Source organism: Dermacentor variabilis, unplaced genomic scaffold (genome assembly GCF_050947875.1).
Source record: "Dermacentor variabilis isolate Ectoservices unplaced genomic scaffold, ASM5094787v1 scaffold_17, whole genome shotgun sequence".
Classification (NCBI taxonomy): Eukaryota; Metazoa; Arthropoda; class Arachnida; order Ixodida; family Ixodidae; genus Dermacentor; species Dermacentor variabilis.
Genome location: NW_027460335.1, coordinates 3,885,085 through 3,901,403, shown reverse-complemented (window position 1 = coordinate 3,901,403; position 16,319 = coordinate 3,885,085). Strand labels below are relative to the sequence as shown.

The window sequence follows — 16,319 nt, the reverse complement described above, 5'->3', positions numbered from 1 at the left end:
AACTCGGGTATGCAGCAAGCACAGACGCGAGGAAGATTTCTGCTACGGCGCCCCGTCTGCGATGTCCTGAAAACGCGCACTGAGACGCTCGCCCGAGTCCGCTGCCCGACTAATGTCATGACAGTTTGGTCTATGAACTTGTCGATGCTATAGATACTGGCAAGTTCAGTGGAGTGGAAAGGCAGCGGTAAGAAGCACATTTAAAAAAAGCATGGCATATGGTCATGTTTGTGTTATGAATTAATGCACTGGATTACAAAAAAGGAGCAGCGGGGAATTGCACGCTGAGAACACCGATAAACATACAGTGCGACGCAACTCGAGAAATAGTATTGAAAGGTCAAAGAATTTAGTAGAAAAAAAAGATTAAATCGTCGCAACGGCACATCACAGTCCCCGTAGGCGTCGAAGTCTCTACAATGAAATTATTTTTGAACAGCTCTGATAGCGCCCACGCAACAATGGTTGCTTGTATACTGTCAAATGCTCATATTCTGCGGTCTAAAGCTCATGGCACGGTGCGAAAACGCGCGCTCGGGGAAAGCGAAACAGTGCGCGGACAAGCATGCAGACGCGCAGTCGGTCGCTGCGAATCTGCGCGATCGCTTCATTGAGGCTTCATTCTATTACGCTCCATTTAGTTATACAAACACTATAAGAACATATTTCAGATAGTTTGCTCTCAGCGTTTACCTACCTTTCACGAAGAAGGCGGTTCGGGAGACTCCATCGCGGCGACCGCGCGCAGTGGCGTTCACTGTCCGTATTCGGTAAAGAGATAGCGTCTGTAAACGATTGTGTGCTTTCAGTTTGCCCAAGATTATTATTTAGACAGTAAGAAACTTCTCTCGTTTCGAAAGTACTTACAGAAATGTCCGGGAGAGCTCGCGCGTGGTGTTTTCAGTGAGCGCTGACAGCAAAACCTATGAGGAGCGCGCCACGTGATCCCTCATACTACGCCAGCGAGGCGCTTCCGATAGATGGCGACTCCGTAACTCCTCGCCACCAATAGCATCAAGAGATGAGTGAAACGGCGCGCTGCGCCCATCACGTCATGAACCCAATCATGAAAAGCGCGTCTGATGTGTTTCTCCGGATGCAGTGCACCAACGGCTGTCAATAAAATAATATGGCCCCAGCCTAATAAAGAGCGGGCCAAAAACGGCTTTTTCATTTTGCCCTCGTCACTGAGAAGACGAAAAAAAAAAATTGACGTCTTTTGTTCGCCGAGAAGCGTATTTCAGTTTATGCATATTCACTGAGCAGGCTGTTCGCAATCTGTAGATAAACCCAACCGAAAAACGCTTCATTGAGTCAAGCGCGCTTTCCCGCGAAGCCACCTCGGTCATGCGCTAGTTGAAGTGCACTTCACGGCAGAGCTGGAGCGGCGCACTCCATCGGTGTAGCAGACGACGCGAAGCACCTCACCTGGGTTCCTGTGCGCCTGCGCCGCTTCGCTTCGATGCGCGGTCATGCAGGACACACTGGCGCTACGCACAGCGATGCCACGATGAGCGGTGTTCACCATGAGAGTGGACGACCCTGAACAGCTCCAGTCTTAACAAGACAGAAAGATAAGGTAAAATACAACATAGTTTCGATATTCTACGAAACATGCAAGGAACCTTCGATGAAATACAGATAAACTAACTCTCGCGAATGACGTACCAAATATTAAGTACATGTTAAACGTTACGAAAAACAGTGCCTAGAGCACATTCGCGCTCACTTGCAAGGTTAACCACGCTCTACGGCGAAACTCCGTTGGTACGCTGAAAAGCAGCGCAGTTCAGACGAAGTTATCTACACCCTGTCACCATATGAAAATGACATATTCGTAAAAGATCGGTTAATTTATCGTGCGGAGGATAAAGAGATTGCGGCGAATGATATCGCTTCTCGCGGAGCGTCGAAAAGGGCATTGGCGGCGATTAATTATTCACGAGGCTGCCGTACACTTTTCGTAATTGACTTATACACCGGTTTCGTGGTGGCGCACATGAAGTGATGGAGCGGGACAAAAAAATAATGGCGTGCCACCCAGGCGCGATCGATACGACGCGGAAAAATGTAAATTTGCGATTAAGAATTCACAAGGGCGCATCGAAAGGCGTTTGTGATCAAACGGCGATGCTCTAGGTTTTCGTGCTCGGAGCTTCGGCTCGGGCGCTTCACGGTAACATTGTGGTTGAATGCACGCAGCGAAAAAGCGCGGTCTATTTCGGCAAGTTCATTTGTTCCTTGAGATTACCGCATCGGGATCTCGGGTCCACTTGCGTCGTACAGAGTGCAGGGTTCTTCCGTACCGGGCTTGCATCAATTGCGATTGCAATCGTTGCAGGTCGAGCGTTGGTACGCGGTTATATTTTGAGCCCGTTTTAATTGGACCCTATTCGACTTCGTATCGCTTTGCCCTTCAAGTTTGGAATTCTCGAGCGCGATAGATTGCTGCCGTCACCACTCTCAAGCTCGTTGAGCTGCCTAAGCGTTTTCTTAGTATAGTGCACGGATTTCGAAATGGGTGTTTGCGGTCGCATTGTGTTTTTGCGCGTATATGAGCTCGGATTCCTGAAGTATTTTAGCCCCCACGTATAGCAAAATCTGTAAGATAACTCTCTGCTAAGAAAGGCTACCTTGTACATGGTTGTTTAATTAAATCAAGACAAATTCGGCAGTCGTCAGCTTTTTGTTTCCAACACATTTAGTTGCATACCATATGTATAAAACTATCCGCTGTCAACATAATGATGAACACTGAGACTCACTCACAAAGCAGCGCTTTCTTTCGATCAAGTTATAAATTCTCCATGCAAAGTGACTTCGATGAGGATCGAATTGTCGAACAAATATTTAGATCTAATTACCACCGCTAATAGAATATCCTTTTACATTATTTTTTATAATTGTTTATAGACAAGCCGAGCCACATTACACCACTAAGAAGTCCACTTACACAGCTAAATGTGCAATAGGAAAAGAAACCTTCGGTTTAAAATCAAAATGCTAAGTTGCTGAGTTGCTGAGTAGTTAGCTTTGCCGCGAACACTGCAGCCCCAGGAAGAGCATCCTTTACAGGCATAAAGACGACGCTCGGTGTGCACTGTGCGCTCAGGTCCCATTTGCAGCTTGAGGTCCTTTCTTTGCAGCCTCCGGAAAATTGAAAGTGAAAATTGAAAACAAATCTTGCTTATGTCAAATAGATCTGCGCAAGATTGGCGCGCGTCAAATGTTGAATGCGGTGCACGTAGCAACGATGTAATCAATTACCGCGAGCCGCAATTACTGCGTAAAAGGGTTTATTTCTTTGATGGAAGCTGACAAGGAAACTTAAATGAAGTTTGTTCGGTGAATTACGCCTCTGAAATAGAAGAAAGGTCCTTCTTACCACGAGTAGACTGTCAGTAAGGTAAAAATAGTAGAAAAATGAGGAGCAAGCTTCTAGTTCTCGCTGTAGCTCCTCCTAGTGACATCACGTTATTTGAAAATCTCCTTGGAATGGTCAATAGTTCTCCGGTAAATCAGAATAATGGGGCTCTGTAAAGGAACAAATGCCAATCCTGAGAAATATGTGAATATTTCTGAAAAAATAAATGGCATAGAGCTGCGAAAATATCTTCAAATTCGTGACGTCATACTGGCACTGGCATTAATGTGTGGCGCCGACACTAAATTAAGGAACAGAGGATTCGCCATTAATTCTTTGTGGCAGTAACCAACTTCTTGTCTACGAAACAATGTACATCGAATCCTGAAATGAAAATTTGGACGAATAAACTTAGTATCACTCTTGGCCGACGCTTTAAGATTTGAATTGGTGGCCGGCTCGATGGGTGCATTTTGCAAGTACAGAAACAACACAAAATTGTCGTTTACCATACAACTTCTGCCTTTCGAGGAACCGGCATAAAGTCCTCAAGGTAGCGCATTGCACTAAAAAAATGAACGATGCACATTTCTGTCGAAAAGAGCACTACCACGATGACTACAGGATTCCGAAGAAACTCATTGGATACTCCAGTCCGTCGGAGCAATGGCGCAAACTTGAGACTGGGACAGGTGAGGCAAGGCGACTACCCTCCTCTGCCCCTGTCTCCATTTTGCCCTATAGCTCTCTGAGGTCATATAGCAGCAAGCCAAATCTGCTCTTGTGAACCCCTCTCCGGCACTGCGAAAAATCTCCATCGCTTGGCTACAGAGCTCGGTCATTACGTTAAACGACTTGATTCTTGCAAGAGGGGCCACTGTACACAGGAAAACCATATACGACAGCTTGATGCTATATACCACTCCTGGAGTTGAACAATCAGTTTCATCTATGCACCTCACCGAAAGCACCACAGGGGTCGCCTGCATTTTTAATTATTTATATTTATAAAACTTTTCTTTCCCTCTATACTTCAGCTGTTTCCTAGAGCCTTGCGGCTCTGAGTCCCGCCTCATCTTTAAGTCCTTTCGTCCCAACTCGTTTGAGAATACCACGCTTCTTACCGCGTGGTTACGCAAACATCCTCATTTAACTACCTGGTTGAACCCGTATATAACGCCGTCTTCAAATCTCAGTCGTCGCAGCGGCAAGACTGTCCAAGTACGTCATATCATATTACAAGCCGGTCACCTCGTCCTCGTCGTAGATCTAAAGATGACTACCATTCTAGGGCGCCACAATTGTAAGGAATAAGACTGACACATTGTCAAGTGTCACATTGTCATTTCGCCCATCTTTGCCTAGCCTTATTGTTGCTGCCACTGCGTTTTTTTTCGCCACCTTGAGGAGTCCAATGAACCCTCTTTACATCCTATTAAAAGTTTCCTCTAAAGACCTGAAGCGGTGTGAGGAAAAGAAGTCACTTCTCACCACAAAGTGTCCACATAGGAGGGGAGGAGCATCATGTGGCACACGTCGGTAAGGGCAAGCCGTAAAACAGCTATGGCACGACAAAGAGCTGAAGGCGAATGTACTCCGTGATGAGCTTGAACAGATAGGAATATTCCGTGTGCTTTGATAATACTAACGTTGCACCAACGCGAAAGAAAAAAAAAAGAAAAGAGAGAGGATGCAAACTAGGGCGAACATCAGTGATCACATTCTAATAAAGCTGGTTGCCTAATTTGCATTGGAGCATCAAATGCGTTCGTCCGGAAAGAAGCAGAAAGGCTTAAACATTCCCACGAAATGTACTTAACTAAATGGGTGTGAATTACATTCTTTACTCTGCATTGCGCAGGCAGTGTACCTCAGGTTGACGCACTGTTCCCCGTAGGATCACGGCACTGTAGGTTGCATTGTAGGTTGCGACTGCTATCAGCCGATAGTAATAAATCACTGTTTTGTTGTGACTACACTTGTTCATACTTGGTCTCTGTCCACAAAAAGCTTTACCTATGCAAAATGGGAATGCGTGCAGATCCAGCATCCGTCATCAACGTCAGTGCATTCCTAAGCCAGGTGTTCCACTATGCTGCAAAGGTTTGTGGCAGTATCCAGGACGAAGGACCAGCATGCTTCTGGGAGGCTCATGAATGACAATTCTGTTTGAACGTATGTCCCAAAGCGAAAGCCCTGCTCTATACCTCTTACCTGATCTGTACGAGGTGCTGCTAAATACAAACCACGCGGGTTCTCTGTCAACTCTCTCTCTCTCTCACACACACAACTATCTGTCAACTATCTTTATCTCTCTCTCTCTCTCTCACACACACACAAACACACACACACACACACACACACACACACACACACACACACACACACACACACACACACACACACACACACACACACACACACACACACACACACACACACACACACACACACACACACACACACACACACACACACACACACACACACACACACACTTTGTTGTCTAGATGTGCTTTGCTGCCTTTGCGTAGATGTTTCCTGACTATATCTACTCTAAACAACGACACATGCGGGAACGAATAAAGCGGCTATCGCAGCGATGTCTCAAACATGCTCATATTTGCATATACACTAAGATTTGGCGATATTGTTCTCGTCGGAATATGACTGCTACTGTGGGAAATTGTGTCAGCTAATTGGTGCATAAGGAGCGCAACTCTACATCCACTCAGCGACGACGATGGCTTATGGCGAGGGTTAAATGTACAGACCAAAATACTTTATGCCTTTAGCTGATCAATACGTTGTCACATTACCTTTGTACCAATATTTTACGCATGTTTTAACGTCTTTTGTGGTTTGCCCAACGAGAGAGGTAAGGAGAGTTGGGGAAGGCGACCCAGTTCGGTTCTGAATAATTGCGCAGTTGAGAACGGGACTAGCCTGAAGGTGACAGACAAGCACATGCGGACGCTCGCAAATGGGTTGCGAGTGAACGCTCGCGCTTGTCCTTGTGAGAAGGCTAAAGCCCAGGAACGACGACAGACAAAGTAGATGACAGAGGCATCACGTTCTTCTTGTCTCCTTGTTGCTATGTTCTTTATTGCTCCAGTACTGAAATACTAAGCGGCCCAATTATCTATCCTATTTTCCTCGTCCTTTGTCCTTGTCTGGCTTCTTAACGCTCGCCCTGTCTTTAACTGCACAGTCTTCAAGAATACAATTGTTTAGCAATGCCTTTAAAGCTGTTCTGGTATGCGAAACGATGCCGGAATCAGATGCTCATTCCCAGGGGAATAAAGTAGCACTCCCAAGGTGAAACAGCAGGACAGCCAAACAAGGTCGCAGTAAGGAAGCGGACGCGAGATAAGAACGAATAAGGGCGAATAAAAGAAGGGTGAGGAGGATGAAACTCAAGCACACCGCGAATGCAAAGAGAAAGCGACGAGAGAGAGATAGAAGAAGGAAACGAAGAATGTGTACGAGAGTCAAACACCGGTGTGTGGCAAACGCTTAGGAACGGCACGAAAGGGGACCGGTAGAGAAATGGCCTCAGCGGCGGGGAAGAAGGGCAATATCCCAAGGCGGTGTGTGCACGCGCCCTTCCTTCACCGTCTCCCGGCAATCCCCGTTCCTCAGCGAGGCGGGCAACGCGGTCCGAAGGCAGCGCGGCAGCGCGCAATCAGCGCGGAAAGAGAGCGCGCGAGAGCGCAACCCAGCCTCGCCAAGCCTTCGCTAACTCCTCCGAAGCCGGTGGGACGACGGCCGCGCGTTCGTTTTCCTCCGACACCCCCTCCGCTCTTCTTCTCCTCTCCCCCCCCTCTCTCTCTCTCCCAACGCTAGCTTAGGGAATGACGAGACCTCCACGCGGTGCAGTAGCTGCGGGCTCCCCCGAGAGAACGCAATAGCCGTGAGCCACGGACAGATGCTGCGGAAAACATTGCTCCCAGACGGCGGCCGGCTCGGCGACCCGGGGAAGTGAAATGGGGAGGAAGAAAGGCGGCGATGGCGGCTAACAAGCGCCCGCTATTACCGAAGCCGCCTAATGTGACGGCGCACCTTGGGCCAGCTTTCGCGCTGGAAACGCGGCGTCTCGGAAGGCGTCGGCGAAGTGGCCGGAGCTTGTTTGCGATACCGCTCGGATACGACCGTCGCTGGCGGTATCGTAAATTCTGCGGCTTGCTTATTTTCGCGAGCTCGTCGGCCGTGTTTTCCGCGCTGCACAATACTACGGAAGCCGGGGGTAAACCAGGTGCCAAGATAAAAGTGCAGCAAGGCACGTCAAAGGGAGTCCCATGAAACACAAAGCAGGATCCGTTCCCTCCCTTCCCCCCCCAAAATATAATAAGCAGACAGAAAAATGTCTTGGAAGTTAGAAAAAGCACGAAGCAGTATCAGCGATACTTAGCGAATTATTGCACTGAGTAAAGCCAAGGAATATTTTAGCACAAAGTGTGCGTGGTAATACCGGAAAAGTGGGGTCTAGGATTGTGTCGGTGAACCAGAATACCACCATGTCGAAACCTCCGAAAAGCGTTCCTTCTGTCACGACGGTTGTGTCTCTCCTAAAGCAGCAAATAAATACCCCTCTTTATTTTTTTAATACGGCTAATTATGACATAAGTGCTCCTGCTGGGGCACGCATTCATTGAACGGTACCACGTGAAGGGAACTGGTGCGCGCCGCTATATTCAGAGAAAAGACAATGTCGGCCGGCGCTCATCACGTGCCAGTTTCGATCCTATGTATTCGTTTCATTCACTTCGATTTTCTGCTATGTGAGAGTTAACGTTAATGAAAGATAAGTTAAGGGCGAGCCAATACTTTTTGTGAAGAAGCAATTCTAAGCAAGATGCATTTGTACAGTGGCGTAGTAGCTGTGGTGTTGCCCTGCTAAGCCTGATGGCGCGGGATCAAATCTCGTCCGCAGCGGCAGCATTTCACTGGAGGCGAAATGCAAAAACAACTCTGCACCGTGCATTGGGTTTTCGTTAAAGAGACCCAGGCGGCAAAAATGAATCCCGACTCTACCACTACGGCGTGCCTCATGATCATATCGTGCTTTTGGATCGTAAAACCCGACGATATTTTTTTATGGCGAAGCTGTATAGACCAGAACACAGAAAAGAATTGAGCGGCGCCATTTTCAAAGCGCAGTGGCACCACCTGCTGCTCCAACGGCTCCCAGCTGCCAAGCGAGGGGACTGAAGGTAGACGCAGTGCTTGCGCTGCTCGCGCTTTGCAATTTCTTCGAAGTTCTCACGAAGGACGGGATGGTGAATTTTAGATAGCGAATTTAGTTAGTGAACTCCAGCTTCTCGGCAAGATTGTGCTGCAAATCGGAATGGCTGTGGAAAGCGCAGCGTCCGCAGGCGGAGCGGATCGTTCGGATAAGTCCGTGTTGCCTTTGCATGCGGAAACATTGGTTCTGCGGCCATTCCACTTTGATATGCACGTCTGACAATACGTCATGAACTATAGTAAAAGCCTCGCAGTACGCGATATACTTTACCTCCGCGTTGTAGTGCCTGGAAAAATCTCGCAGCCCGCACCTTGAAAACAGGCGGCATGCCGTAGGTTCGAGTAAGCGTAGCGCACATGCGCGCATGCCCAGATGTGTCCGTGTTTTGTCTCGGGACGGCGGAAGAATAAATTAAAATTAGTTCAGCCGTGTCGGATCTACTGTGCAATGCATGCATACTTTTTTAATAAACATCGCCGCTCTTGCCCTCTGGCCAGTAGTTACGATAAGCAACACAAACCAGCTTTCACACGTAAAGGTTTCGAATAGTTGCTGAAACGTATTGCGAAATTTCTTGGCCGCCAGTGCACGGAATTCGATCTGTTACGCATGGGTTCGATTGTCACAAGCGCCAGAACTTTGTAGCGGTGCGAACGCTTTCGCGCGGCATTTACTTATGGATCAGGTGCGGAGTTCTATGGCGAGAGCCGCTGTACGAAGCCCACCTCAGGCCTTTGTGTAATCGAGGCCCGTAGACAGACGCATACACATAAATAGACACGCACAGATACACACATACAGAGACAAAAGGCCATGTAAGGCTGAATATGCCACAGCGGCACAGCTCCCGGCGTACATCGCGTTCGTCGCAAAGGGTGCCCTGCAATCTGCTTCGTTTTCGCTGGTTATTTGCACATTCGTATATGACGCAGTGACGCCACGATGATGTTCTGTACTTGGATGTTGCGGGCAGAGACATATTTACACATTGAACACCCAGTAACACACACATGCTACATGCACGCGAACGCGTCTTGGCAGCTCAGGAAAGAGGGCGGCGGTCGCTGGGTTCCGGAGTATGCGCTCAGCCCATCCGGTTCGAGATTATCGTGTTTTGGTCTATATGCCCAGGCGAAACACTAGTGATTCGACCACAGAAACCCAACTGCGGGGTAGGAGCCATTGCATTCGTTTTACGAGACAGACGGACAAATTTCTCGTTGAGAGGGCAAACGTCACCTGGCTAGGCCCGAGAGGGCCTAGCCAGGTGACGTTCAATTTACTCGCGTCGATTGTGGACCGAATAAAGTTGTCTCTCTCACTCACTCACTCACTCACTCACTCACTCACTCACTCACTCACTCACTCACTCACTCACTCACTCACTCACTCACTCACTCACTCACTCACTCACTCACTCACTCACTCACTCACTCGTGTAGTAGGCATAGAAAGCTACGTATTGTTGCAGAGAAGAGACAGAGAGGGGGCGGGGCTATGACAATATCATGATGAGATAATTAAAGAAATACTTTTACAGCGAAGCTGTATATGACTAGGCGAAACGCTGCCGGTCCAACCGCAGAAAACCTCCGGGGCAAGGTACGGTGCACCATTGGCTACGCCGATAACGACGTCGTTTCTCTCTCTCGCAGCAGAGCACGCGCGCAGTAAAAATGTGTCCCTTTTTAATTAAATCAAATGTGCGGCGCCCGTGTATCCCTTGCTAAATACAGTGCGTAACCGAACCATAAACACTATGACTAACGCATTATGAAACACAAATGCGCAACATAATTCAGAAAGACTTTGATGAACCCGTTGGATTAACACAATGTACCGCTCATTGCATCCCTCCATGACGGTGATTATCTTCTTATGGAGAGGTGCAATTGTGATTATCCCATGAAGCCCAATGTGCGGCGCTTCAAATAACCACTGTCATAAATCGAAGCCAACCATGTGCGCAACCACATTAAGAAACACGAAGGCGTAACCAATAATTGAGGACGAGTTTAATAAACCATCCGGATTAACCCAGCGATAAATATTGGAGCCACAAATTTTAGCTTCGCTGGTTTAGCATCTGTATGGGGTGCATGGGCAGACTTTTTTTTATTTGTGCAACCATATCCATGTTCGAAGTGAAGCATCGCAAAACGCATATCCCGGCATTCCAATTATGGTATGGTGCTTGTTAGGAAACCCGCGCAGGCGGTGAGGCTACATTGCCCTCTAAGAAACACCAGAGACTTTGGTGGGCTCTGCTATTACCTAGATGAACTCTGCTATCACCAGAGTGATCAATAGACTCTGATAATAGTATATCAACCTTTGTGGTTTCGAGCCATGAGCATCGCAGAAATCATTCGCTGTTGCCGCAGCCTGGACACAAGTGGCGCACTCACGAGAAAGACTCATCGCCCACAAAGTGACGATTACGAAATACAGAGAACCGCGGGTGTTGGCGCTTGCTCATATGAGCGCGAAAGTGCCGGAATATCGCGGGGGAGGAATCAAGAGTGACTCTACCTGAATGAATCAATCTGCCAATTTATCCTAATTACTCAACCAGTCATATAACTTCCTTAGTGGCTGTGTCGCATTGCCACCCTTTGAAATGCAATGATACACTTGCCACATTTTCTCTTTTATTAGTCATATCAGATGGTGCACGCCGGGTGGAAAAACAGGAAAACACGATTTGACACCGTACTTCTACGGTTGCGGCAGTGTTCAACATTCCGGTGTCTTTTATTCAAAACATACTCAAAAGCCGTTCAACCCAAAACGACACATTTATCGGGAAGTGACGTATAAAAACACTACGAATGTCAACGCTTACGTTCTTCTCGCGCCTTCGACCACACGCTCAACGGCTTCGGCAATCACTACGGCGACCGGTGGTCAGCCGTGCGTGAACGCAGCTTGGAAGGCGGGTCCTTCCGTTACGGCTACGGGAAACGTTCCCGAAGAACCAGCTGGCACTGCGCTTAGCAACACACCTTGCGCGGACGGGGTGCCGTGGTTTACATAGCGACCAGACCTGACCGGCGCAGTGCGAGAGAGGCGTCGCATCGCGGATGTAGTTGTGCGGGCGCCCGTTGCTCGAGTTTTTTCCCTCGCTCTCTCAGTGCCTCGAGCGCGGATGGGTTTGAGAGGCTCGGCTATTCATTACGCCGGGATTAGTATCAGGCGGGCTTAATCTGCGGGGCAGGCATGCGAGGAAGTACGGCGGTGGTTTGGAAAAGAGGAGGAAGGAGGAGAAGCGAAGGGAGTTTCCCCAAAACAGGTGACGCACACGGGAGAAGTTTAATGCTCGGCACAGACACGGGGCCAGCGGCGCCGCGATGCGGGAAGAATGACGAGACTGCTGTGGGGGGGTGCGGTCGTTGCACTCTGCCCGATACCTCGTCATCGTGGCGTAATTACGGCCGTTCTCGTCGGAATTACCGTGCAGGTATCTGCTCGTGCCCGTATTTCGCTTTAAATTTTTACCAATGTTCACCTTTGAACGCATATGCGCATTGACGTACATTTTTGGTGTTGTGCGAAGAGCTGCAAGGCACATTTTTTATTCCATACTTCTGACGCTTACGAAGCTCTTGAATTTTCCAAATACGGTGCGCAACTGATGCGATGAAAATGCCGTAATTTTCGGTGGGGATGCAAGCTGCAGCAAAGGCTGTGAGGGATGCAGCGATTGCTTTTTTCATTCAGCCGTCATAAGCGTGCGTGGTAATTAAAGCGTACGAGGGTCTCTGAAATACGGTTCCGTGGCTATGCTGCCGCCATGGTCGGTATACGAACCGGCAACCTCAGGTTCAACAGCAGAACGCCATATACACTGGGTCGCTGCTTTTTAGTACATGTAAGATGTTAGAATACGCTACATTGCTTAAGCGCAGTGGGAGCGTATAGTGGGCTAAGCGTGCACCGAAATAGCGGAGTGCGTGCAGAGACGAACAACAACACTGGTAGTGGATTCCTTCGACGCTGCGAATAGTCACATCATCGTGACAGAAACCATCCTGTGCTGTGCTATGTTTACTTCGAAAAAGAAAGGATAGCAAAGCAGCTCGTGACGAACATACCGTTGGCGGCACGTTTACATCAGGAAATAAACGTAAGACTTTGTTATTTCAGTTAGGCGCTGGAGTTGATCCAGTATCGTCATATGTCTCTGCTTGCACTACTAATTGTAGCTACACACTTTGACATTACGCTACCGCTGCAACACGTATATAATAATGCGGCGCTGGGGCTGTCGATTAATTCAGTACCTGTAAAGAGGGTGCCTCTTTCACGATCAGCTGTCGTTATTATTCATTTAACAATTGACGTTGCAAAGAAGACGGTGACACGGTGCATGCGTTGGCGGCATTTTGAATCCGTAAATACAAATAAATAAATAAATAAATAAATAAATAAATAAATAAATAAATAAATAAATAAAAAAATAAATATGGTTTGAAACCTTGCCACAAGCAACCTACACTTTTCGAGGCCTTCCCTATCGACCGTGTCTATACTAAACAAACAAAACGATAACAAAATGCGGCGAAGTGCACTCTTCGATTATTATATTCTAGTAACAAACACAACGCAAACCGTGACAAATTTGGTAGTTGCTAGGTTGCTACCGAAGGGATCGACAACTGCCGAATGAACGTTGAGTGTTTTTAGGACATACGATGAAAGAAGAAGAACGAAGGAAAAGAACATCACGCTAAAATGCCAAACTTGTTACTATGCCTCGCTACACGCTGAAATTCAAAGCAAGCGGCTTTTTATTTTTCTCATGTCAAAACATAAGACGCCCGGGCCTCTATGGCGGCGATTATTCGCTGCTGCAAGCAAAAGAATATATTATCTTTTCTGTGTTCATTTAAGTCACTGAGGTACTTATTACCGCGTGACAATAGTTAACCTAAACACGTTGCCCACAGCCAAGATTCTTACACAAAAGTAGTTCACAGCCGTCGCAATATGAACTACATAAAAAACTACAAGCACAAACTCAATACACTGTAGTAGGGCTATTACATCTGGGGTTGGTTTGTTAGTCTGTCTCATTGTATCAGGAAAAGCGGTTACGCTCCCTTGAACCTGCTGTGTCGCACGTTTAAAGGTGCAATTAATGACAAACTTTCAAGGACGAAGAGATAAATATATATAGGCTAAGGATAAATGATAGGCACGGAGAGTAGCGTGGGGCCGAGCCCATTTGGCTAGCTAACATTGAGATAAGCTGATAGGGCAGCAAAAGATTTAAATGAGAAGAGAAAGTCCGCTGTCTATGAATATGAAAGCAGATAACTTTCACATCAAGGAACAGGCGTTCCAGACTTTGTAGTACCCGTATAGGAGCAAAGTGAAAATCTGAGAACGAAGTGGTAAACACAGTGAGGTCAAACTCAAAGAAAGTTTCCAAACAGGCACCAGCCGTCAACCTAAGCTCATTTCTAATATGTCACGGCAAAGTGTAATTTCTTTCAATATTTCCGTTCCATGGGAACTATGTTTTGTAGCGCGGATGCAACGTGCTTTTCTGAGAGCAGCTTGTACTGTGAGGTTGTCGCCGAGAGAAGATAAACTTGAGAGCATCATGTGAATCTCAAATCACAGCTATATACGTATCATTCGAGGCACTATGAGAAAAACACAGATGGTGAAACACTGACAGTAACAGAAGCGACGATTGTTTCGAACTATCCCTATGCCGGGGATCTCTTAGAGCGCCCGGCAGCAATACGCATCAGCAGCTGTCATCAATATAGTGCACGCTTCAAAATAAAGAATCGCGAACATTGACGTAAAATAGGAGGAAAGTTGCAGGACAGGTGCTTTTATTGGATGATTGCGCTTCTCACCAGAGTGACGCAGGCGGAACTGAAGCACGTGTCACGAAAACGCAAAACGTTCGCTGTAAGAAAAAAAAGAACACACGAAAACAAAGACAACTTTGCGCGACAGATGGCCTTCTTTGACTAAAGCTAAGATCTTATGCATTCTAAAAAAATGATCTGGGTGAACGACGCAAATCGCGCTGTTGTCTAGAAAAGGAAAGCAAGCAAGTAGAGTGCGGGTTCTCACTCACCGGCGATGTGGTTGAGGCCGTTGCTGGCGACGATGCCCGCGGGCAGGGCCGAGTAAGAACCGGGAGAAGTGGACGGATGGTGGTTCTTGGACGAAGCGGCGGAGGCGGAGTTGTTGCCCGTCGCGTGTCGGTTGTTGCAATCGGTGGTCGCGGGGGACGTTCTGCGGTGGAGCGTCCCTGCGCACTGCGCCGGCGGGGCGGGCGCCGGAATGGCGCTGGCGGAACCGTCCTTCACGCGAGCTTTCGTGCCGAGCAGCGAGGGAAGCCTGCGGGAAGAGCAAGAGTACGCGTTGCACTTTGGGGACGGCGGGACGATGCAGTAAGGGGGAAAGGAAGATCGTGGGGGAGAGAAGGGATGTAGGGCAAGTTTCTTTAGGGAAGCGATGCCAGCGAAAGGAACGCTTTAGGGACTGGCTTGGTGGTGTATATGTACAGGGAGGAAAAAAAATGATGCCAGAGATGTAGAGGATGCGCGTAGAAAGAAACAGAAAGAATGGCACTTCCACGTAAAATAACTGTCCTTTTAGAAACGCTGGGCAAAAATGATGTCCTCATCGCTTTGTTTAGCCATAGATGAAAGTGTCGTGTAGACACCTTAGATATGCTGTACCTTTTTGTGCAATTGGTACAAAGATCACCTTAGAAAAGTAATTACTTCCGCACCATCTAGCGATCGCAGGTGCCATGGCCTATCTGGGTCATGGTCGGAGTGGCCATTTGTTTGGCTGTCATTTTGGGTATCAAGTTCGCTAAATTTAGCAAGAATTATTGTCCAGCGTTCAGCGACTCGCGACATGAACCCTTCCAAAGGGCGGCATCATCACAAAAAAGAAAAAAAAAGAAAAGAAAAAAAGCGTAGTCGTCCCTTTCAAGGCTCCCTGGTTTCATGCTCCTTATTTCCCATTTGTCACAGTGCAGATAAGGCAGTACATTTAAGGCTTCTCTACTCCTTTAGTCGCAATGGCACATACGCATTCTAGGCGATATGCCAGGGATGGACACAAACGCGCTGGCACATACGCAGTGGCCCGAGGGGGGATGGAAGGCCAAATATCAGAAATAGAAAAAAAAAATGCTGAATATCATGCGCTATTCCAATAAGAGGTCTGCGAGAAATAGTGGCACTTATGAGGCGACATTAAGTTTGTACATTTTATGTTGCGATTTATGTCGCTTTTTCCATGATTTCATGTCGTTGAAATTCCTGTCGCAACTGTTCGAAGGGAACAGCTTCACTAGAAAGTGGGCTACGATCCTGCAAGGTCGACAAGTGGGCTGCTGTATTAAGTTAACAATATTTAGAATTGCTGGCGACATATAGGGCTATCCTAATCCTGGATCTGCGTTACTCGAAGTAACGGACGATATTTTCACGAGAAATCAGAATGATGCTCGACTAAACAACAATTTTCCGGTAAATTTTACGTGCCGAGAACGAGATATCATTATGAGGCACGCTTTAGTGGGGGACTCCGTAATAATGGTGACCACCTGGGGTTCTTTAGAATGCACCGCCCAATGCACGGTACAGGGGTGTTTTTTCCACTTCACCCCCGTGGAAATGTGGCTACCGTGGCCGAGATTTGATCCGGCGCCCTAGGATTTAGCAG

General features: G+C 47.6%; 1 protein-coding gene across 1 annotated transcript in view; it reads right to left on the bottom strand.

Moving 5' to 3' along the window:
* Positions 1–14,701: 14,701 nt before the first annotated feature.
* The window catches only part of LOC142568175 (uncharacterized), a 337,975-nt gene continuing 336,357 nt past the window's right edge, over positions 14,702–16,319 (bottom strand). Inside the window, exon 6 of the mRNA XM_075678235.1 lies at positions 14,702–14,975. Coding sequence (XP_075534350.1) covers positions 14,702–14,975 — 274 coding nt within the window. The remainder of the gene's footprint in view (positions 14,976–16,319) is intronic.